The 24,286-nt window shown below is 37.5% G+C and overlaps 1 protein-coding gene across 2 annotated transcripts in view; it reads right to left on the minus strand.

Moving 5' to 3' along the window:
• Positions 1 to 24,286, minus strand: part of kdm6a (lysine (K)-specific demethylase 6A) — a 47,914-nt gene that overhangs the window by 18,221 nt on the left and 5,407 nt on the right. For both annotated transcript variants that reach the window (XM_057336992.1, XM_057336993.1), the window contains exons 4-7: positions 24,205 to 24,254; positions 18,668 to 18,726; positions 16,462 to 16,506; positions 4,368 to 4,488 (exon numbers count right to left, since the gene is read on the minus strand). In XM_057336992.1, coding sequence (XP_057192975.1) covers positions 4,368 to 4,488; positions 16,462 to 16,506; positions 18,668 to 18,726; positions 24,205 to 24,254 — 275 coding nt within the window. The remainder of the gene's footprint in view (positions 1 to 4,367; positions 4,489 to 16,461; positions 16,507 to 18,667; positions 18,727 to 24,204; positions 24,255 to 24,286) is intronic.

The raw sequence follows: 24,286 nt of genomic DNA on the forward strand, positions 1-24,286 counted from the left end.
ATTTTTATATTTTATGTTTTTCTTAAATATATGAATGTATCTGTATGCGTTTAGAAATACAAAATTAATAATCTTAGTGCACAGACATATATTATGTAAACACAAACTTTTATTCTGGATGCGATTAATCGCGATGAATCATTGAACAGCCCTACCCCAAACCCTATGTTGCTTAAAAGAAAAGAAAACATGTTAGGACTATGAAAATGTTTGTACTGACCCTCCTTTATTCTCAAGAGTGTATTGCAAAATAAACATTCCCTGTTTATTCATGACTAATCAAGAATAATGTGTCCTATATCAATACTGAAACCCTTTCTAGCCTAGAGATACCCAGAGGAAACCCATTACCTGCATAGCAACAACTGAGGAACGTGGCTATGCATTACAATGTCCTGTTCAGTAGCACACACTGACCTCTAAAACCGAATGGGGACAGTAAGCACCCATAAATACATAGGGATATACCCCACTTTCTATTACTAATACTAATACTAGATTCACGATTCAGAACAAAGCACAGGCACAGACCATGTGTAACCAAGCGGGTGTGTTCTCATAAACTAGCCCTGAATGTCAAATATATAACAAACACAACAAACTGCATGCCAACAATTTACCTGAAGCAATAAAAGAAGGAAAACACCCACCTATCTACTCCATACAGACACCTCCTAACAAAACAAAAACACAGAATACTGACCACAGCAAGCCCTTTGTGCTGAGCTGGTCTCCCATGACCAACTGTGCCTCCTACATGCTCTCTCCTTCTCTATGGCTCTCAACTGGTAAGCAGATAATGCAGCAGGATTACCAGTGTCTCTCTCTCTCTCTAACACTGATTACTATTCAAGAGAGAGAGCAATGCCGGCAGCTGAGAAATGACACGCTGCTCTCTCTCACTTGATACGTCTAAGCATCTTTCACTGCACACACCATACGCCTACCATGTGCTTGCTCTCTTCCTATCAGCAGGAAATCGGGACACAAGGTTAGGAAGACGGTGTGAAAGGCAAAGATGAGGAAATCAGAAGAGGAGGTATCAGAGAATTCAGAGCATCATACCAGCAGGGCGCTAATAATAGAACTAACACACTTTCTTTGTCCTAACAATGTTGCCGCAGCACACCCGCTTAACAGCAACCCAATCTCTGCCATGAGGGTGAAATAAAGTCATGGAGTATGCAAAGATTTCAGATTCTGCTCAACCACAAAAAAAAACAAGTGATTCCTGCAACTGCCAACCAAACCATATCTTACCCAGTCATATGTTGACTGGTGTTATGAATTCTGTCCATCAAAGAAAGCCAAATTTTTCCATCAAACTTTTGAATAATTCTATGACTGATACACATTATGAACCAGACAAATGTCAAAGTTTAAAAACGCAGATACAAATACGGTCATGGTACATAACAGATTTGGTAAATTCAGCTATAACAAAAAACTCTGAACTTTATAAAAGCGTATATCTTTTAACATCAACTATATTTATTTTTTCAATCGGTAAAGCCTCACATCTATCATTTTAAAGGTCAGGTATAATAGAGAGCATTAAAATTAGGGCTGCAACAACTAGTCGATAAAATCGATAATAATCGAATTTCATTATCGGTTAGTTGGTCTGTGACATCACTTGCGAGCTGCGCAATTATAAAATCAGGCGCGTCTTCTTCCCTTTTAAAATTACAATTTTAGACGTGTCTCTCTGTGCAGCATGAGCATTACAGTTTTAAAGTCGAACGTGTCTCTCCATGCGGTACATGTTGCGTAGTTTTTAAGTCAGACCTGTTTTGCATGAATCTCTTCAAGCCGCGCAGTTTTAAAGTTTAAAGGGGAGAGGTCTTTTAAATGACAAAACTAAAGATTATATTAGTGAAACCCAATTTGTGGCTAAATGCTCTGATTTGGGGGTTTATTTGGTTCAGAGGTGGGAAGTAACGAAGTACATTTATTTGTACTGTACTTAAGTACACTTTTTGAGTATCTGTACTATACTTAAGCATATATTTTTTCTAAGTAGGCCTACTTTTTACTGTACTTCACTACATTTGAATGACAAATATCTCACTTTTCATGCAACAAAAAAATAATGATTTCCTTGGCCAACCGTCCCATCCCTCCCATCCCTGACTACTGTCAGCTGCTTCTAATATCACATACCTGAATCAACTCATCAGCCTTGGTGTGTTTATTAGGGAGTCATCCACAACATTTTGGGAGAAAGTTAATGAGTTCAGTTGTGTATAATTTTCCCATTTCTGATTTAGTTATAAGCAAAAGATCTAATTAGACTTTTTATCAGATTAATCGGAAAAATAATCGTCCAACTAACTGATTAGTTGCAGCTAGGGATGTGCACGAATATTCAAATATTCGATCCGCAATAACTATTCGAATATTAAAAATGCTATTCGAATATTCCTATTTTTCATAAGAATAAAACTGCGTCACCACAAGGTTAAATTACCGTTACAGAAGACCTTAGAGTTGTCACGTCTTATTTAACGCTTCTTCACTGTAATTATTTTTTAATGTACAGAAAATATAAAAAAAATTTGTATGTGTTCCTAAATCTTTGTTCACTCAGATCGCAAGCTAGTTTAAATATTTTAAGTTTATACACTGGATGCCCGGATCACGTTTTATGCTCGGATCACATCACCATATTAAAATGTTTCAAAACTGGTGAGCCACAGAATTCGTTAACATTACTTACATTAGGTATAAAAATATCAACGTAATATTAAATGATTAACAATAATTCGTTTATTACCATTACTTGTTTGGAGCGGTTGTTCTTAGTAAATTCATATTCGTTCGTTAAAAATATATTAAGTAGGCCCTAATGCTAATTTCAACAACTTGAAACATGCAAATGTACATTTCACTGCAACAAATGTTAATGAATTTACTTTATTTATAATCAACATTATAAACAATAAAGCCAGATATTCTTGTCAGATCTGGGTTTTGTTACCGGGAGTTAGAGAAGAGCAGCGCATTTTCTCCGCTGTCGGCTTGTTGAACAGACTTTCACCAGAGTAAAATAGACCTATATGCTTGTTTTTCTTATCAAGAACATGTAAAACAAAATAAACAAGATAACCATATATCACAGACTGTCAATATATGTTGCGTTTTGTTCGGTTGTGTCTGTTTTCTTTTTGTATTACAGTTCCGCGCAGGTTTAAATGCAGTTTTTATGTATTTTTCTATTTTTTCAACAAAAAAACGATATACGGGTTATAATATTAATGCATTATGAATATTTAACGATAATTATAATCTTGATGTGAAATTGTGAGTAAATAAAAACGTAACAAATTACGTCATTATTAACTTAATTTAAATAAACCAATATTCGAATATTCGTTTTTTATGAGCTCAAATGTTTGAATATGAAATTATTGAAAAATGCCCATCCCTAGTTGCTGCCCTAATTAAAATCTGGTGTCTACTATTACCATAGGGTTAAAGAGGCTGAGTGAGCACTAGGCTAAGAGAGCGCTGGCTGACTGTTTTTTATCATGCCTTATCAGGCAGTTTAGTGCAGATGGCCGCTCAGCATGTGCATATACTCCCCAAAAAAGTGCACGGAGGGATGTAAAAATCCTTTTGTCCTACCACTGATGGCATCAACATGAGAGACCGTTAAATTTATAGGACAAAACACAAAATACACATACGCTGAAACAAAAATACAAAATGCTATTTTCAAAAAAAGGTTACAAGTCATGTAATACTTCAAAACACTATCACAGTCTCTGCAATAAACATAATCCATATGTAGACAAATGCTTCCATACAGAATCACAGTGAGCCCACATGAATCTTTCAAGACAAGGTCTGTTTATTCAATCTCAAGTCTCAAGAAGTCTCGAGACTTGAAGTCTTATGTCTCGAGAAGCAATTTAACCAAATATGAACAGCTTTTTTTCCAGGTTTTAACATAACAGAAATGGGTATTATAAACAAATATTAAGGTTTGCTCTCTTAAAGAAAACTTTACTACCATCGCTGAACAATAACCTGCAAACAGCACCAACAATCTGACAATCACTCTTTAAGACCAGCATCGTGATATTTTAAAACCCTTTAAAACGGGCTGTTCATAGAATTAAGCTATTCAACCTTATTACCAAATCTTAGAAACCAGTTTTTTTAACATTAATAATAAAAGCCTGCTGTTCATGATTTTGAGCTCCTTAAATTCAATAATTGTGGACTGTACATATTGTTTTATTTAAACAAAGATTATATGAAAATATGAAATGACTATAAACAGTTGGGCATGATTAAAAAAGCAGTGAATTACGAAACCTAGAGAAAGATAGAAAGGGAGCAAGCACTATTAACAGACATACCTTGAGGCTTGACTCGTAATCTGTGCTGACTTTAAACATCAGGCCGAGTCGCAGATGGATCTCCTTGGCTCTTGAGAAGCTGGGGTCAATGTAAAGCACCTCCTGAAATGCTTTAATCGCCCTGTGGAAGACAGAACGGCAAAAGAAATCTTAACTGAGAGACACCTTAAAAAAACACATATAATATTCATAATTATAATATGATAATTAAACAATTATCAAAAAACGAATTTGGCATTAAAATCTGTCAAATGAACCTAGGGCCGGGTTTCACAGACCAGGCTTAAGGCTAGTCCCAGACTAAAATGAATGTGTGACCGGTCTTGTGTGACCGGTGTGAATATAACTTGCCCAGAAATATCTTTGTCTCAATAATGTATTCTTCTGAGGCATTTTTATAAAAGCGACATAAATATCTTAATTCAACAAAGGCATAGTCCTGGCTTAAGCTAAGCCGTGTCTATGAAACTGGGCCCTAATGATTTAAATATTAGGTAACAAGAAACAACACCACTTGATGCTTAGAGCTTGAAGAAAACTGCAAGTAGCAAAAGCATCACTGCCATGGAAACGCTTGTGAATCACTGGTGCTGCATGGTAAACTCCGTAGTAACATGGCTGTATTAGTGAATGGGCGTACATGATGATAAATACAAAGAGCGCCGTATGCACGTACACAACAGACTAACATGATCTTGCCTCTTTGACAGATAGATTGCAACACCTGGCCTGCTCACAGCAGTGGGTACTGCTTGCTTAAACTGCCCATCCGGTCGCCAATGGTTGCGACTGCTCGTGTCGCCGGAGGTCGCCAGCTCTCCATTGAAATGAATGGGATCATGTCGCTTTGTCGCTTGTAACCTGAACGCAGCTTTAGAGTCGAACAAGTACAAAAATAGCCTATACTATTAAAAGATCTGCTTGTAGAAGCCAGCGCACTGAAACGTTTGGTTTACCTGTGAGCATTTGCGGCGTCAGAACAAATCGTGAATGTTGCGGACGAAAACAGGACACATTGTGAATGATGCGTGCGGAAGCAGGACAAGATAACATATATTACTGCCAGGAGTAGGCATGGGTACCGAAACCCGGTATTAAACGGGACCCGGGGAAAAATTATGAAAGACCGGAACATCGATAAGCTCCGCCCTTATTGGTTCTGCTTTCAAACAAATTTGACCAAACATGACATGTGAAACGATCATGCAGCAAACACAGTACAGACCTTGCGGCATGGGAGTAAATTTCCAAACAAAAGCGCCTTTGCCTGTCAGTAACTTGTACTTCAGATGGGAGCGGGTGGTCTGACAGTAGCTTCGCTGCTCCCGACATACTTTGACATCATACAGTGGTGGCGTGCACACAGTTCCCTGAACTAAACAACTTGTCAAGGTATGTTCTGTGCATCCCGGCCACGAGTGCACCTTCTGAGAGAACAGTCAGCTTTTGTGGGCGGAGTTTGGGGGTGAGACATGAACTGAAATGGTTGTCAGTCAGCATCAGTCATAATTGCTTGCATTTATTCTTATTTGTTTACACCATGTTGCACTGTAGCCTTACATTGTAATGTACATTACATTCTTTCATCAGTCAGCCTAATATAGGCTATTCAAGAAGGGAGAGGGCTCAATTTTAATTTACTTGTTTTGCTCAATTTTAAGTAATATTGTTATATTATATTTCACGAAAAGCAAGACAAAATATGAAAAAGCACATTTTGACCATTCAGTTTATGCAATAGTGAAATAAAAGAAATGCAAAAAACTGTGTTCGGCCTTCTGTGTTTTCCATTCTTTTACTATACAATAATTATATATTTGTCCACATACTATAGTATACTTTTATATTATTTACTATGGTAAACTGCAGTAAAATTTCTCCTTTGCACATACAATAGTGTTTTTTAACCTTACTATAGTAAATGTTAGTAAATATAAGTACACTTTAGTGTTTATATAGTTTAGTAAATTGTAGTATTGTAGTAGTAAATTGATATAGTAAATGTTATAATACAATAGAGTGTATTTAATCTGGATGTTCAAGTTAAACAGTGTGTGTCTCTGGAGATTGAGTTCAAGTGTTCATGTCCTCAGAGTGAGATGCAGACAAAGGCACGAGCGTCACGCGCGTGTAGTAATCCGTTAAACTGTGCAGCTCATTCACATTCACGCAGAACAAGCAGATGACATATTTAAAAAGCCGGATCACGCCTCTGCTATTCCTTCCCTGTTTCCACATCGCGGAAATCACAGGGCTCTAAATATGATCTTAGTGCAGGAGAAAAACAAGTTGTAAACATAAAAACAACTAAAATAGCTGTGCACCATTGATTTACATAACACACAAACAAGCACAGCGACAAACACACCTCACACAAACAAGCGGCTCTGTCTAAATCACATGCAAAACTGTATCGCACGCATGCTACATTAGTAAATTTATTCTTCGCACAGACAGATTTTTTCGTAGCATGTGCGACATATTTCAAAAGAAAAACAGGCTGCACTGGCTGAGATGAGGGACGGTCAACAACAACTTTTAAAATATGCACTCGGTTTGCAAATACCAACTTTGCCTTCAAAGCAATGCAGATGAAAAATATATAAATGCTAAAATATGAAACTAACAACAAGACACAAGCCAAATTAAAACCAACATTATTTAACAAGATTCTTTCAGTCCGAACCACAAATGTGTAAACTTTTTTATGAACTATAAATAAAACGTGTTATTACAATATGGAAAATCACAACAAATTAATATTTACCTTTCAACCTATCTGGACTTAAGGAGCATGGAACTATTCGTTTCACAAAAGAGGGACCATTCACAATACTGACTTAGTGGGTGAGTAAGTGAAAGTGAGCAAAAATGTGAAGCCGGGTTATCTCAGAGGTAGATTACATCATCAGCTTCACACATGCAGGAAGCTGCAACTGTGCCCTGTATTCTAACTCAGAAGTTCAGTGTGAATTGAGTGTAGCGACTTGAATTACAGGACAAACCATGACAAAGATGTTCTTTATAATAAGTAACTAATTAAATGACCTGAAGGTCATATTTGGGACATTTACATTTAGTCATTTAACAGACGCTTTTATCCAAAGTGACTTACAAATGAATCTGAACATCTGAACCATTCTGTGTTGAACAACTTGCTTTCTAACCCATAACACCTGAGGAATGCCTATGGAAGTCTATAGCCTTTTCACAAAGAGAACCATGGAAAATATACGGAAAATGTGTCCAGGAATTTGTCCCGGGATCGTTAGATTTTGTTCATTCTCACTGCCAGTGATTTTCTGGAATCTGTGCGTGCGTTCACACACATCCCGTGAAGATCCCGTAAAGACACTTGACTTAATATACCGCAATGTAATGTTAAGTGCTTTTTTTGTGAAAATAGGGTTGATCACGGTGAAAGATATTTCCTTGCAGTGTTTTTAGGTGGCTAACTAGCACAATTTGTTATTATTATAGCCTTCCTTTATTTAGTGCCAAATAGGCCTAAATATCTCTCTTCTTTGGTTATTATTCTGCATATATTATTGCCTTTTACAAATGACAAAGACGTCAATTTTTAAACAACTTTTTTTATTTATATTTTTTATTGGTAAATGCAGAACAATGAAGAGGAATGAGAAACAAGAACGCAAGGTAGGCTATAGCCCAACGAGATTAAGCTAAATATAAAATGTCATATGAAAACACAAAAGCAAATTGTTCAGGTTTGTTCAGCCTTAATGAAAAAATATAACGGAATGCTGTGAAGTAAAAATTTTCTGGGATCAGCGGTCTGTGTGAATGGGGTTCTAGAGGGCACACACCAGAAAAGACATTAAAATACACATTATCAGCCTTGCCTGCGCAGTTATACACAATCTTTTAACTTCATTAATGAAAATCAACGATTCTCGTGTCTATTAACTTACACCTCCAACTAAAATCATAACGCTTCAATGTGTGCTGGTGCTGCCGCAGAAGCAGAGAAAGAATTATCATCATTAGGTATGTAACGACGTCACAAACAGTCTTTTCAACCACACACTATCATTATTTCTGTGTCCAATGATCACAGAAGTACTGGGATTAAAGCAGAGTGTTGCCAACTCACACGCACGAGAGGCGTTTACAAGCTCTCACTCTGCCCAAATTAATATCACACTAAATAACAGACCAACATATAAAGTACACTGCGTTCCAAATTATTATGCAAATTGGATTTAAGTGTCATAAACATTTAATTTTATATTGTTCAATTAAACTTATGGATGGTATTGTGTCTCAGTGCTCTTTGGATCACTGAAATCAATCTCAGACACCTGTGATAAGTAGTTTGCCAGGTGAGCCCAATTAAAGGAAAACTACTTAAGAAGGACGTTCCACATTATTAAGCAGACCACAGGTTTCAAGCAATATGGGAAAGAAAAAGGATCTGTCTGCTGCCGAAAAGCGTCAAATAGTGCAATGTCTTGGACAAGGTATGAAAACATTAGATATTTCACGAAAACTTAAGCGAGATCATCGTACTGTGAAGAGATTTGTGGCTGATTCAGAGCACAGAAGGGTTCGTGCAGATAAAGGCAGAATGAGGAAGGTTTCTTCCAGACAAATTCATCGGATTAAGAGAGCAGCTGCAAAAATGCCATTGCAAAGCAGCAAACAGGTATTTGAAGCTGCTGGTGCCTCGGGAGTCCCAAAAACCTCAAGGTGTAGGATCCTCCAGATGCTTGCAGTTGTGCATAAACCTACTATTCGGCCACCCCTAACCAATGCTCACAAGCAGAAACGGTTGCAGTGGGCCCACACATACATGAAGACTAATATTCAAACAGTCTTGTTTACTGATGAGTGCCGTGCAACCCTGGATGGTCCAGATGGATGGAGTAGTGGATGGTTGGTGGATGGCCACCATGTCCCAACAAGGCTGTGAAGTCAGCAAGGAGGTGGCGGAGTCATGTTTTGGGCTGGAATCATGGGGAGACAGCTGGTGGGCCCCTTTAGGGTCCCTGAAGGTGTGAAAATGAACTCTGCAAGGTATGTAGAGTTTCTGACTGAGCACTTTCTTCCATGGTACAAAAAGAAGAACCATGCCTTCCGTAGCAAAATCATCTTCATGCATGACAATGCACCATCTCATGCTGCAAAGAATACCTCTGTGTCATTGGCTGCTATGGGCATAAAAGGAGAGAAACTCATGGTGTGGCCACCATCCTCCCCTGACCTCAACCCTATTGAGAACCTTTGGAGCATCCTCAAGCGAAAGATCTATGATGGTGGGAGGCAGTTAGCATCAAAACAGCAGCTCTGGGAGGCTATTCTGACATCCTGCAAAGAAATTCAATCAGAAACTATCCAAAAACTCACAAGTTCAATGGATGCAAGAATTGTGAAGGTGATATCAAAGAAGGGGTCCTATGTTAACATGTAACTTGCCCTGTTAGGATGTTTTTGATTGAAATAGCTTTTGATTTCAGTAAATATGACCTCCTAATGCTGCAAATTCAACAAATGACCATTTTCAGTTTTTTACAACCTATGAAATGTTTTCAAACTCTGTTGTGCATAATAATTTGGAACAGTGCATTTTGAGTTTTTCATTTTTTAAATAAATACTGTTGTCAGTGGGAGGTTTGTTCAATAAAATTCCAAATGTACCCTAACTGTTGATTACTTGAAAATTATACTGACTGTCATTTGCATCGACAAATTAGGAAAACCAGAGAAAGATATCATTTGCATAATAATTTGGAACGCAGTGTAGTGTACACACATCTCTGTTTTCCTTGCCTCTTTCTGTATGAATCACTTAAACTCTGAAGTTCCTATGTTTCCTCCAGGGCCTTTTGTAGATGCTGAAATTCAAATGAAACTAACGATTGCAGTTTGTAGCGCGGACAAATCCGAGTTCGCGGTTATATCCGTCATTACGGTAAACACGTCAGAGAGTGTGTGGCGCTTATCACTGTATTTACTTAATAGAGAACTGCGCTATTAGAGCTTTTCATCAAGTTGCACAGCATTTCATGTTTTCAGGTTATTTTAAACGTTTACAGGGAGATAATACTGCGTTGTTATGTTTATCAGTAGTGTCTTTCTTATAAAGACCCCTTCAAGCAGTCTGTAGATGTCAGGCAAATTGATAAATCTTTCTAAAGACCTTAATTGCAAGTGTCACTTATGAATTTGTTTTACAGTATAAAATTCATATACAAGTTAATTCAATGCATTAATACTTTTTAGGAAGTTAAACTTTTGCATTAAAAAAAAAAAAAAAAAACTGTTAACTTATGGTATTTGTTGTAAAAAATACTATACTGTAGGTTATGTACATGAAGTAATAATTAGGGATGCACCGAATCTAACATTCTTGGCCGAAGCCGAAGCCGAACATGATGTGAAACACTTGGCCGAAGGCCGAATAATACCGAACACCGAATATGGTTTTTGCATTTCTTCTATTTATTAAGCTATTTTTTCACTATTGCACAAACTGAATAGTCAAAATTTGCTTTTAAAAATTTGTCTTGCTTTTCAATAAAATACAATACAACTTAATATAAAATTGAGCAAAACAAAATACATTAAAACAAAACATTTAATAGCCTATATTAATTAGGCCTATAACTGACTGGTAAAAGAATGTAATGTAAGTTACTCTGTACCCCTACAACAAAACAGTTCATTAAAAAGTGTCATTCCACATTAGGCCTATAAACTAAAAATACGAATAAACTAAAACTGTTGGATTATTATAGGCTACGTTGCAAAATGATTTTAAGAAAAAAAAACATCGAACGCAAGCAATTCTGACTGATGCTGACTGACAACCATATCAGTTCACGTCTCTCCTCCAAACTCCGCCCACAGAAGCTGACTGTTCTCTGGTGCACTCGTGGCCGGGATGCACAGAACATACTTTGACAAGTTGTTTAGTACAGGGAACTGTGTGCGCGCGACCACTGTATGATGTCAAAGGATGTCGCGAGCGGCGGGGCTACTGTCAGACAGCCCGCTCCCGTCTGAAGTACACAAGTTACCGACCGGTAAAGACCTTTCATTCGGAAATTTACTTCCGTGCGGCAAGTCCCGTGCTGTGTCTTTCTCTGACACCTTAAAATGCTCCACACACACACTGCCAAAATGTTTGCGGCATTAATAAAGCGCACGTCTCTCTCTCTCTCTCTCTCTCTCTCTCTCTCTCTCTCTCTCTGCGCTGGTTGCTAGTTGATCGTTTCTCGAGTCATGTTCGGTAAAATTTATTCGGCCATTTCACATATTCGGCCGAATACCGAACATGCGTTTTTTGCTATTTTCGGCCGAATATATTCGGTGGCCGAACATTCGGTGCATCCCTAGTAATAATATTGAAGCAAAGTCCTACATATTACTTTTTTTTGTCCAAACCTCTAGTAAATGATTTATTACTTTTAGTCATCATTCAAAATTGTAAAAGAATTGCAATCTCAATTTGAAAGAAAAGAATTGTGAGTCTCAATTTATCCAGAATCGTGCAGCTCAAATTTACACACACACACAAAAACTTTACCACAGTCAAAATTGCAAGCTATAGCTATTTATGAAGCAGAAATGTAAAGCATGAATTAATTACTTGATATAAATGCATTGTTAACCAGATATTATTAAGTAAGTCACGCCGTAATACACCTAATCCAGTCACTCTTTTTCTCCACAGCAGCGCAACAACTGCTTGTGGGAGAGCATGACAGCATTAGAAACAGTAAGCGGGACTTAGCCAAGAGTCAGTTTAACACCACCTCCAAAGATGTATATATCTTTTAGTAATCTATAATAATTCAATATTTGTAAACATTATTTTAATTTCTGGCTGGGATGCTAGTGATAAAAATCAAGCTGAACCCAACTAATTTTCTTTATATATAGGAACTGTTTAAAGAGCATCCCCATCCCCAGAGCCTACAGAGAAGCTTTAAGTGCCAAGTAAAGAGACCGTTTAAACTCTGAATACACAGTCTTAATATGTTCTTATGATGATTTTATTGTGTATTAACACATACACAATAATTCGTTCATTCTTGTTGTGAACGGATTGGAAATGATTCGGCGCTGTCTCAAGTAATCATCAGATAAATGCGTTTTCTGAACTCCTCCACGGTTAGTTTTGTATTAAACGTCTCAAATATCAAATCGTTCATCCTCAGGCTAAAAAAATCCATCACAGCAAACAGCGAATCGTAGTAATGTGCTCACGTTGTGTCTGTAAACTTGTCAATGATGAGCTGAGCTGTGACCGACGCGACGACAGCGAGAAACATCAGTCACCCAGCCGCGCACGGCGAGCAGCTCCGGACTCTTTCCTTCTCACACACTAGGGCTGAAACGATTACTCGAGTAACTCGAGTAATTCGAATACAAAAAATCATCGAGGCAATTTTTGTTGCCTCAAAGCCTCGTTTAATCCATTTAACTACAGTACACACGGAGCACTGCGTTTCCCCCACGGACCGTTATTACTGACGCACAGCCCGCTAAACTCTATTCATGTTACAGGGCTCTCAAGTCTCACGCATTCACCGTGAGACACACACATTTTAGTCAATTCACACGCTCACACGTGTTTCTCATGCTGATAAATAAGTGATAGCTTATTGAAATGGTGAACTGCTATTTTACTTAGTTTTAGTCTAGTTTGCAAGTGAAACTTGTTTTCTGGCTGCATTGAGTCCATCAAAGATGCCGAATCATGTTATTTACACATGTCATCTTGCTGTTCTGCGTGTTTGAGTGAATGAACTGCACAGTTTAACGTGCTACACGCGTGATGCTCATGAATTTGTCCGCATCTGCGCTTTATGAGGACATGAACACATGAACTTCACCCCCAAGAGTTGCTCTGAGAGTTTATTTCAGAACATTTTACTGAGTGAAGCTGACACACTAAAAAATAAGCGTCTTCCGACGACCTGCCAAAACAAAAGTCTGGTTAACTCAGTATTTTTATGTGGACAATTATATTACTATTTAATAGTAAAAAAAGAAACTAAAATGAATTTAGATAAACTAAATGCATCATGTATAAGCTGAAGTTAGTTGTTTACCTTTCAAATTATTCTTTCTATTTTTATTAATGTTTCATATTTATACATTTGTATTAGGCCTATATTGCATTTTGAATGTAATATGGCAATGGAATGTACTAAATGGGTTTAGTTTTCACAGATATTAATATATGCAATTTCAGCAATAAATATGTTAATGTTTCTAAAAAGGAAACAAATTAGTTGTTCATTTTAAGAGACCCGCCTTATTTGCTCTTTTATATTTATATTTAGTATATTTAAAGTGCTCTTTAATAAAGAAAAAGTACGTATTTATCCAAATACCCGATTAATCGATGGAAAATCAGCAGAATTCTCTATTACTAAAATAATCGATAGCTGCAGCCCTATCACACACATAGGCCTCACAATGTACTTGTCTTTTCACATGAGATATAACAACTAGAAAAAAATTTAACTAACTGGGCCGACTCAATCTTGCAACTCAAATATGTTTTGCCGCCTGCAGAATACAATAATTTCCCAGGCTAAGACACAAAACAGCAAAGATAACGAAATGTGTTGCATGTATTGTATGCATGTGAAGCTAATGCAGGAAACTAAAGTGCTGGGCAACGATTAAAATTTGTAATCACATTAATCGCATGACTTTTTGTTAAGCGAAAAATTCAATAATGAATTCAAAAGTAGTGTTTTGTTCACTTTTATTTTAAAAGTACTGCTACATGAACAAAAGCGCAATAAGATTTGGTTTGCAAACACTTTAAACAAATAATGTGCTTTTTTACAACAAAATATTGTATATTATTATATTATATATATTATATATTATTATTATATTATTGTATATTATTAATTATATTGTAAATCTCAACTTAAACATAAGCGTAATCATATAAAAACCAAAGCTATCTGCCGCTGCCAGGGCATTAACGTTCTGTCTAGTTTGATATAGAAAAACAAGTTGTAATGATTATTGATTTTATTGCTTATACATAAACTCTCTTTCAACACAAAGTGTAAAGTGTACTGTATTTAAAGTGTATTTAAAGCACATCTTTAACAACTAAATTATTGTATGCTACTTTTTTCTTTATCTTAACAATTCATTTTTCAAATTCAAAATTACATGGACTCTTGCTAATATGGGAATTTCGACGTAATTTTGTGTTTATTTGTCCGTTTCAGAGCAAGATGATGTGAAATAGAACTCACATCTTTTTAGTAGTTTACGCTCTGACTCTGAAACGGTTCCAATACCCATGTCCCACGTATCAATACCAGCTGCGCGTTCCCGCTCACTCTCTTTTTTCCGACAGTGAAGGTCAGTTTATGGTTCTGCGTAGGACCTACGCCGTAACATACGGCGTAGCCTACGTACGTAGACGACGCCGTCGTGAACATTTATGGTTCTGCGTTGAGAGTATGCGTCATACTGCAATTACACCGCCGAAACGCTAGTTGGCTCTTTGTGTTTTCAAGGGTTTGCTCTTCTTCGCCGATGTTTTGTGTGTGTGTATGCTAGTGTTTGCAAACGACAATGGAAGCCAAACCGACGTTAGAGGAAATCTCTCACCAAGAATTCGCCGCCATCTGACAGTCTTTATAGTACGCCGAAGAGGAATCATACAGATGCGTGTATTTCCGAACCTCTTCAATCAGACGCTCAGTAACTTGGTCGATGTCGATGCTCACCATGTTGTTCTTTTGTGGACTCTGAACTTGCCGGAAGAAGACACCAGAGAAGAAGATGCCGGAAATGCGTAGAAGGAAGTACGATGCTGCCAAACCGACCAATCACAGCGCTTGCGGTCCGCGTAGGGTCCGCGTTGAGTTGATGCGTTGTTACATTTTTGGAGAGGTGCGCGTCAGGCTACGGCGTAGGGTACGCGGCTCTGTGTAGGCTACGCCGTAGGTTACGGCGTAGGTCCTACGCAGAACCATAAACTGACCTTGAGTTGACACACACTGCACGTGAACGCAGTGCCAACAGAGCTCCGCCTCCTCTCACAGACTTGACTCGTTTGGGGCAGTTAAAAAGTGTTAATGTTAGAAAAGATGGCCAGTGCAGAGTCTCAGTAACACATCTGGCGCTTGGTGCACGCTCGTTTACGCTTCCCATGTTTACCATCGCGCTCTATGTATGTGCGCTGATCAATAATTTCATCCTGTAGTGCGCCCAAACTTTTGATTTAAAAGACGCTGGCGCATCTCTAATTTGTTGTTGGTCTGCCATTATGCTCGTATTTCTTCTCCGCTGTGAATTACAATTTCCGTTCATCTGACCATCCGTAATCTGGGAGCGTCACCACAAGAAATATGTGGGTACTGCCGTTCTGGTAAGCACAGTGTAGGTATGAATTTAGATCTTTTGTATTTGAAAAAAAATCGATACTTTGTGCCAGAGTATCGATAACGTCTCGCGGGCTGAAATGTCGCGATAAATCGCCATATCGATTTTTTTCCCCACCCCTACAGTATAGTGCGCTAGCTCTTAAAGGGGCAGCAGCATAATAAAGATCTCGGTTTATAATGTTCACCAAACAACAAAGGATGGGCCCAAAAAACTCTATTAAATATATTAAAGGAATTGTGTACAAACATTATTATTAAACATGATTAAAACTCTTATACGAGTTGTTCACAACAAATAAAGGAAGAAAGTACCTTTAAGAATGTGCTTTAAATATGGTAGTGTTGAAAGAGAGTTTACATAAATAATTTTTTATTTAATAATTGTTATTGTTTAATCGTTATTTTTATTTTATTAATTTCTAATTGATTTATTAATGTATTTAAGTTTTAGTTATTCTTTTTTCTTACCTCACCCCATGACTCTGGTGCAACCAAATTAAGGGCTGGTGCCACCAACTGAATAACTTGGTAGCACCAGTGCCACCTCTCTCAAATGTTAGTCTAGAGCCCTGCATAAGCATCAAAACATTTTATCAGCATCCTTCAATGCAAGCCAAGTTAATGCAAAGATTCCTGCTGCGTAAGCGTGTCAAGCACATCTACAGAGCATGTGTACAAAACCAATACGGTATGCCTACCTTCTCTGTCCAGAATGGGCATCTGAGGGGGTGCGCTGCACTGCCCTAAGACAAGGAAAGAGGGGACCTCCAGTAGTAAATATCAAAACATACCATCCATACATGTATTTGCCAAATCAATACCATTTTCCTATGTACTCTTATGCTATACATTAATATATCCACACATTATGTCCTTAAAATGCTAATGGGGGTAAAATAAACTGAAAACTTTGTGGTCTCTTTATGATTTATGAATATGAGGTGACCATATTGTGTGCACAACTTAACTAACAGATCTAAAACGTTAAAAAATACAATCTTTAAAACAAGCACCCAGCCAGCTAGAGACAATACTTTCATAGCTGCTATCATAGACATTTGACTGAATTTGTAACGCAGTATTTGAAGAGCATTACTGCAAATAACTGCATTCAACAAAACCAGAAGGGTCTCAAATCTACTTTCCCATAAACCTATTTAAAGAATGTCTACTCTCTCTACAAATCTAAATTTTCTGCATGCATATTAGATTTGTATAGCAACTGGTAACGGACAAAAGTATTTCAACAGGGTATATACAGAAATCAAAAATTTAATACTTTTTAATACCTATTTTAAGACTCTCCATACATTTTAAGACCTCATCGCCACTTCAAGTTTTAATCGGTTACATTGGCAACACTTTAAAGGGCTAGTTCACCCAAAAATGAAAATTCTGTCATCATTTACTCACCCTCAGGTTGTTACAAACCTGTATACATTTCTTTGTTCTGTTAAACACAAAGACAGATATTTGTAAGAATGTTGGCATCTACCATCTAAATATTCTTTGTTCTGTTGAACACAAAATTAGATATTTTGAAGAATTTAGGAAAACAAGCAGTTCTGGGGCAACTTTTACTACCATTTAATTTTTCCTACTATGGCAGTCAATGATGTTCCAGAACTGAAAATTGGTAACATTCTTGCGAATAACTTTCTCCGTCTTCATCAGAACAAAGTAATTTGATGACAGAATTTTCATTTTTGGGTGAACCATCACTTTAACGTACGTTTACTGTATACTGATTGTCTTCGTTTGTGATGACTCATTATTGCAACATAATTCAGAAGACAATTCAGAAGCCCCAGACAATTAATTGAGTGACTAACCCAATGCAAGGTTTATTAGAAAGAGAAACAAGGCTACGCTAATCGCCTTCCGACACAAAGAGCAGTACGCCTCAAGGTTATCCCCAGAGACGGCCCTTAGCCATGGTTCTAACTCTTTATCCTACAACCACTTGCAAAAAAACTTGCATTTCCCCATTAGTCAACGATGTTGTTTAACAACCGGGTGTAAATGGACATCCCCTTCGCCTCATCGATGATTAAATTCAGGCAAACTTTAGCATATGACCGCTTAGGACAAATATAAAAAGATGATACAAAATGTAATACCTTGGGAAATGGCATTTAAGATTTTTTAATACTTTTTAAGGGCCTTAATATTCTCTAAATTTATTTATCAACTTTAAATACTTTTTAAGACCCCGCGGACACCCTGTTTAAACTATGCAAATGAGAACCTGAAGTGATTCTTGTTCACAAATGCAACCCAACGCTATTGAGTGATTGCTGACATATAAAGAACCAAACTCTACCGAGGCCTTTTGTGTGGAGCAGACATATCGTATACCACTCTGAAGCCCACTGAGTGTGAAACACACTATTATGAACCCCACACAAGCTTGGAGTATGCATAGTACACCAGTGTTTACCAATAGCCCTATCAGCAAGGCTTTGTTGGGAATAACTGTAGTACACTACATACAGTATTGAGCACAGACGTAAATATAAAGCCCGTTGCATTTTAATAATTGCAAAAGGCTAAGAAACTAAATGAAAATATTTATTCAATAAGCTCTACTACACAGGCCAGTGCTTCAAATTAAAAACAACACATTGATTGTAAAGCTATAGAAAACCGACAGAAAATGCACATATACATGCAGCTGGCACTGTTGTCTTTAAGAAAAAAAAATTGTTGACTGAATGTTTGCAAAAAAGCTATCAGGGGAGGGCAGTATTCTGAGAATTAGGAATTGAGGCCACCAAATGGAAATTTAATGAATAGTGTATAAATGCTGTTATGGATATTTCAACAGTCTGATGGGAATAGAAAATCAATGAAACCTTATGGAGCGCATGAAAACCACAAATGCAGCACACAATATGTACTTACCATTGAAAAGCATTGTAATGGAAGTAAACCAAACCAAGGCCATATAAAAAGGCAGCATTCTGAAAAAAAAAAGAAATGATGAGTCTGAAACAGCATGACCACACTTAATAAAGCATCACAGTTTAATTAAACAACTTAAAGGTACAGTTCATCTAAAAATAAAATTCTGTCATCATTTACTCACCCTCAAGTTGTTCCAAATATGTAGAAATTTCTTTCCGATGAACAAAGAGAAAGACATTTGGAAGAATGCTTGTAACCAAACAGTTCTTGGCCACTACTGACTACCATAGTAGGAAAAATGACAAGGTTCCTCAAAAGTGCCCCAGAACTGTTTGCTTTCCTGCATTCTTCAAAATATCTTCTTTTGTGTTCACATCTATAAAGCAGGTATGGTAGTCAATGGTGGTAAGGAACGGTTTGGTTTAAAGCATTCTTCGAAATATCTTTCTCTGTGTTAATCAGAACAAAGACATCTATACAGATTTGGAAAAACTCAAGGGTGAGTAAATGATGACAGAATTTTTATTTTGGGGTAAACGGTTTCTTTAAGTACTTATCATTTAGACAATGGCAACAGTGCTTATATGCACAAACAATTCATGACTTGCTTTTGAATCACCCCTGAATACTGAGAGAAACCTTTGCACGTCTGATAAATGAACGTGAAAAGATGACGGTTTACACTTAGCTCTGAGGCATCTACCCACGTTTTTCACCTACTGTTGGTCGACCGATATTGGATTCTGCCGATAACGATAACTAAGGTGGTCAGTTACCTACCGATAACGATTAATTGCAGATAGTTTTTTTAATGGTTTATTTCAAATAAAAAAAAAAACACAAAGTAAATTAGCAATGAAGTGTATTACATCAATAAACACGTTGCTTGAACCACTAAACTGTATAGTACTTTTAAATAAAACACATAAATATTAACTACCTTAATAATTATTAAACTCCAGTGTATGATTTAAACAAAATTATAAGTAGGTAATTTCTAAAATTTTAATAATTGAAAACATTCTTGGCACCAAACTGGCAGAATGACAGATCTATTGTAATATTTTACAATATATACTGTCGTGTTCACATGCGTGTTTGTTTACATTAAAACAAATTTCATTAACATTAGCCGTTCGTGCTGTCTCTGTCATCTGTTTTCTATTTCAGAGGCGGACCTCGCGCACGCACACACGCCTATCCATAGTTACAATAATAAAATGTAAACATTTCTGCATGTATTTTTGTCACCATGTTATAACTTCTTAAGCTAACGTTAATAGGCTACTAATGTCCAGCTCCAAACCAAACAGGCTGTCAGTTTTATTTCCACCTCTAGAGGTCGCTGTTTTACACTATACTCGGAACTCTCCACCTGTGTATCACAGTAGAGCTTTCCCTGCTGCGTCTGGATCAAACGCAACCAGGAAAAACTATCGGTAGGGATTATTGCCGATAGTTCAAATTATCGTTATCGGTGCAGATTAATCGGCAAAAACGATGAATCGGTCGACCTCTATACTGTTGCACTTGTGTATATGGTTGAGTGACAATAAAGGGATTTGATTTTGATTTGACAGTTCTATTTTTAGCAATTTAACGAGGCTTACATATTTAATAACTAATTGTTCAAACTAATGCTTCAATGGCAATGGCAAAAATCCTGCACCAAATCAATTCTTTGCATTTTAATAAGGAAAATTAAAAACATACACACAAACGCTAGATCTTTGTGCCCAACAAACCTTTAGCAGTGCAGTGACAAATAACATCTTTTTAGGGCCACACTAGACATTCAATCTAACTGCTTTCATATATGAAACATAACCAACACATGCACGCAAAAAAAAGTTTCCTTTAAATTAGCTGAAATAAATAATAATTCTCAGTAAGAGCTTAGAAACTGATGTACGTAATATTGTTCTGCAAACAAATGTTTACTGACCGAGTTTATCACTAAATGATGATGCTGACATCACATGCAGAATGCACACTGACTGTAGGTGTAGACAAATGCAAAACTTGACTCCAAAGTTGTCAGGAAGGAAACGAAGATCTGAGGCTTCAGTGACAGGCATGACACAGCACATGCTACTGTACTTATACACTGCTGCCTCGAAAGACCTTTGGACAGCCGTGTGAATTCAGGGCACTGGAGGAGCACTGACTGTTTGCAGCAGACAGAGCGACGGAGCTTTTGGTGCATCACCCTGACAGGCTGACAGTACTGCACACAGCTCACTCCTCACAACTGCACAAATCATACACAGCTGTCTGACTGCTGAGACAGCACCCTTAAAGGAGTAGTTCACTTTCAAATTAAAATTTCATGTCATACAAGCCGTCCATGTGTTTTTTTCTGCTGTTGAAAACAAATTGAGGCTTATAAGGAAAGCTTTCCAGGGCTCCATATAATGGACATGCAAGGGGGGCTTTTGGTTAAGGTCCAATTTTTCATCGCAGCTTCAAAAGGCCCTACATGACACCAGCCGAAGAATAAGGGTGTTGTCTAGCAAAACGATTAGTCATTTTACAAGAAAACTAAAAATTACATATACTTTTTAAACATAAATATATGGCTTGCCTTGCACTGCCTTGGAGTGCCTCCAGGATACCCGTCCACAACTTCACGTACTACATAATCACGTTGGAAAGGTCACACAGTGTTTACGAGTGTGGGGAAAGAAGACCGTTCAAAAGTTCTTGGATGTTGAATGACAAGATTATTGTTTAAAATGGTCAGTTCGTGTGCATAACAGAGATGTTTAAATCTTGGTTGACGCGTGGGCATGCTCTTTCATCTCGCTCTGGCAGGTTGACGCGTGGGAGTACTTTTCTGGGAGAATAGTCCAATAAAGAACTAAGATAAGTCGTTACGAAACGGATTTTCATTTACATTTACGCATTTGGCAGACGCTTTTATCCAAAGCGACTTACATTGCATTATCCTACACATTTGTTTCTAAGTATTAGGGCTGGGCGATATATCGATTTTTAAGATATATCGATATATTTTTTCAACACGATGCGGGATTAGACAATATCGTTAATATCGATATGGGGTGTGTTCAACTTGAAGCGGCTCTGTGGTGTCTGACATGCGCAGTACCCATGCACAGAGTGAGCAGAGCACTCTCGCTCTGCGCGCGAACTGGACGGACCCTGCAATTTACATGTTTTAAACAAGTGGTGTGCAGCTGTATGGAGGGTTTTTCCTGCATAGAGAAATTGGAGGCGGCCGCCTCAGGCTCTCGCCAAAATTATGTTGCGAGTCTTCACAAGAAATGCTGCGTGCATTTAACAGACTGTCATTTGTAACTGCAGTTGCGACATTACGCCACAGTGGAGGCGCTGTTTCGTTATCAGCACACTGAGGCGCTAAAAAGAGTTGCAGAACAAGAGCTAGCTCTGTTTCACGGCTGTTTGTTTTGCATCCAAGTACGTTTAATGTCTTGAAATTGATTAAAATAACATGACGTACATCATTGTAATGTCTTTAGCTGTGCAGTTGGATCGTTGAATCAGCGTATACTGTACACAGCGAGTTCGCCAGTATGAACGCACATTGCATTTAGAACGACTCGCACACGAATGACTCATTTGAACAGATTCATTTAAACCATTGAACTTTTCAGTCACCAGCGAATATAAGAGATCCTTGAATCATTTAAAGTGAACTTGAATCATATAAAGAGAATGCAAGATGTGAATGAGCTTTGCTCATTTTGAAAGACTGGTTAATTCAGCTGGCTATTGTGGGCTGCTTTTTTGATAAAAAACATTGCTGTTTGGTTGAATAAAAGTAACGTTTTATATAACTTAATAATTGTCATTTTTATCTAATTTTGTTAGAACTTTTAATATGTCAAACTCAAAGTCACTTTGGTTAAGCCACTTAAAGGTACGGTAGGCCTACGTGTGTGTGTACAAGATCAGGATGGCACCACCTCCGCCTCATTTTGAGCCAGGAAAAACCCTGTGTATGTTTTCAAATAGGGAAAAAAACCCTGTCATTGAATTTCTTTTCACAAGCCATTTTAATAAAGGTGATTGTGACATCTCACATGAGGCTTTGACTCGCTAGTAAACATTTATTCCACTTTGTAGAAAATATCGATATACATATCGGATATCGCCTTTCATCAAAAAAATACAGAGATATGAATTTTGGTCAATATCGCCCAGCCCTACTAAGTATGTGCAATCCCCTGGGATCGAACCCATGACTTTGGCATTGTTAACGCCATGCTCTTACCACTGAGCTACAGGAAGCTACTGAGCTACAGGATTTTCATGTTCGAAAAAAACGTTCCGAAACCTATATGAAATCTGGGGGAGTGTATCGAGCACAGTAATACTACGTCATACGTCCACTGTTTAACATTGTAAAGAAGTCAGAATGCATGAAACACCGTTGCACATCCCCTTTAAAAAGTATGTAATTTTTTTGTTTTCTTGGAAAATGACTAAGGGCGTACTCTCATTTAGCCCGGTTGCGCTCAACTGTGTTCGAGCGTGATTGTCCCCACTCCCCCACTGGCCTGCGCTCACATTGCATTTACCATCCACACCCGGGCACGCTTTCATCATTACAATGCGACTGCTTTGAAGCAAACGTAAACAAAGCGATCCCTCTCATCACAACGGAATCCATCGCAAATACATTATAAGGGATAAGAACCCTGGAAAGCTTTCCTCATAAGACTCAATTTGTTTTCGACAGAAGAAATAAACACACGGTATGACATGTGGGTGAGTGAATTATCATGATTTTTCATTTTAAAGTGACCTACTCCTTTAACCCGTTGAACAGGCGGTCAAAAATTTTAAATGTGCTTCTGCAATAAATATATACTGACTCCTACAAAGAATGACAACAACTTGCAACAACAACAACTTACTTTACTTTCAGAAAGTATGAAATCTTCCGATTTTCACTGCTCAGTCGGCAATGTTTACCTTGGCAAATTTTCCATTCAGCCATCTAAGCTAAACAGTCTCAATGCAAAATATACTTCATAATACAAATGAGACGCCAGCCTAATAACTCACAAAGACTGTTAAAAAGTCCTGGTTCCGCAAGGCAAATTCTATTAGCTGCATGCTGATGTTTAGCTTCTGAAATGTTAAAATGAATGCATCTACATTCAACAACAATATTCAAAAGCACTCCATCATCCACAGAGTTTGGTCTGCAATTGAGATTTCACAGCCAACAATGTCACTCTTACTCAATGCAAGAGGTGTTGGGAAGCCAGAACTGTCAAAGCCCATAAGTAGCAATTCTCCATCTCATTTCACCTTGGCACAACATCGAAAAACATGAATCGAAATTACAGCCAGCTACTACGATTTTCTTATTCTTTTGATTGAAATAGTTGTTTCTCGCCAAAATATTGCCCTATCTTTGCAAACAAAACTACAATAGAAAGCTTATTTATTCAACAAATCTAAATTTAAAAATGTACCCTTATGACATACAATATCAATTGTAAATGTGGTCAAAGAGATTTTGTGAATAAAGAATCCCTCACCTTCCAGTAGTCTGACTGTAAACTGTAGTATCTCTGGTATGCAGATAATGCTGAGGGGAAAAAAACCCACTGATGATCACAT

This window comes from Triplophysa rosa, linkage group LG6, assembly GCF_024868665.1.
Source record: "Triplophysa rosa linkage group LG6, Trosa_1v2, whole genome shotgun sequence".
NCBI lineage: Eukaryota > Metazoa > Chordata > Actinopteri > Cypriniformes > Nemacheilidae > Triplophysa > Triplophysa rosa.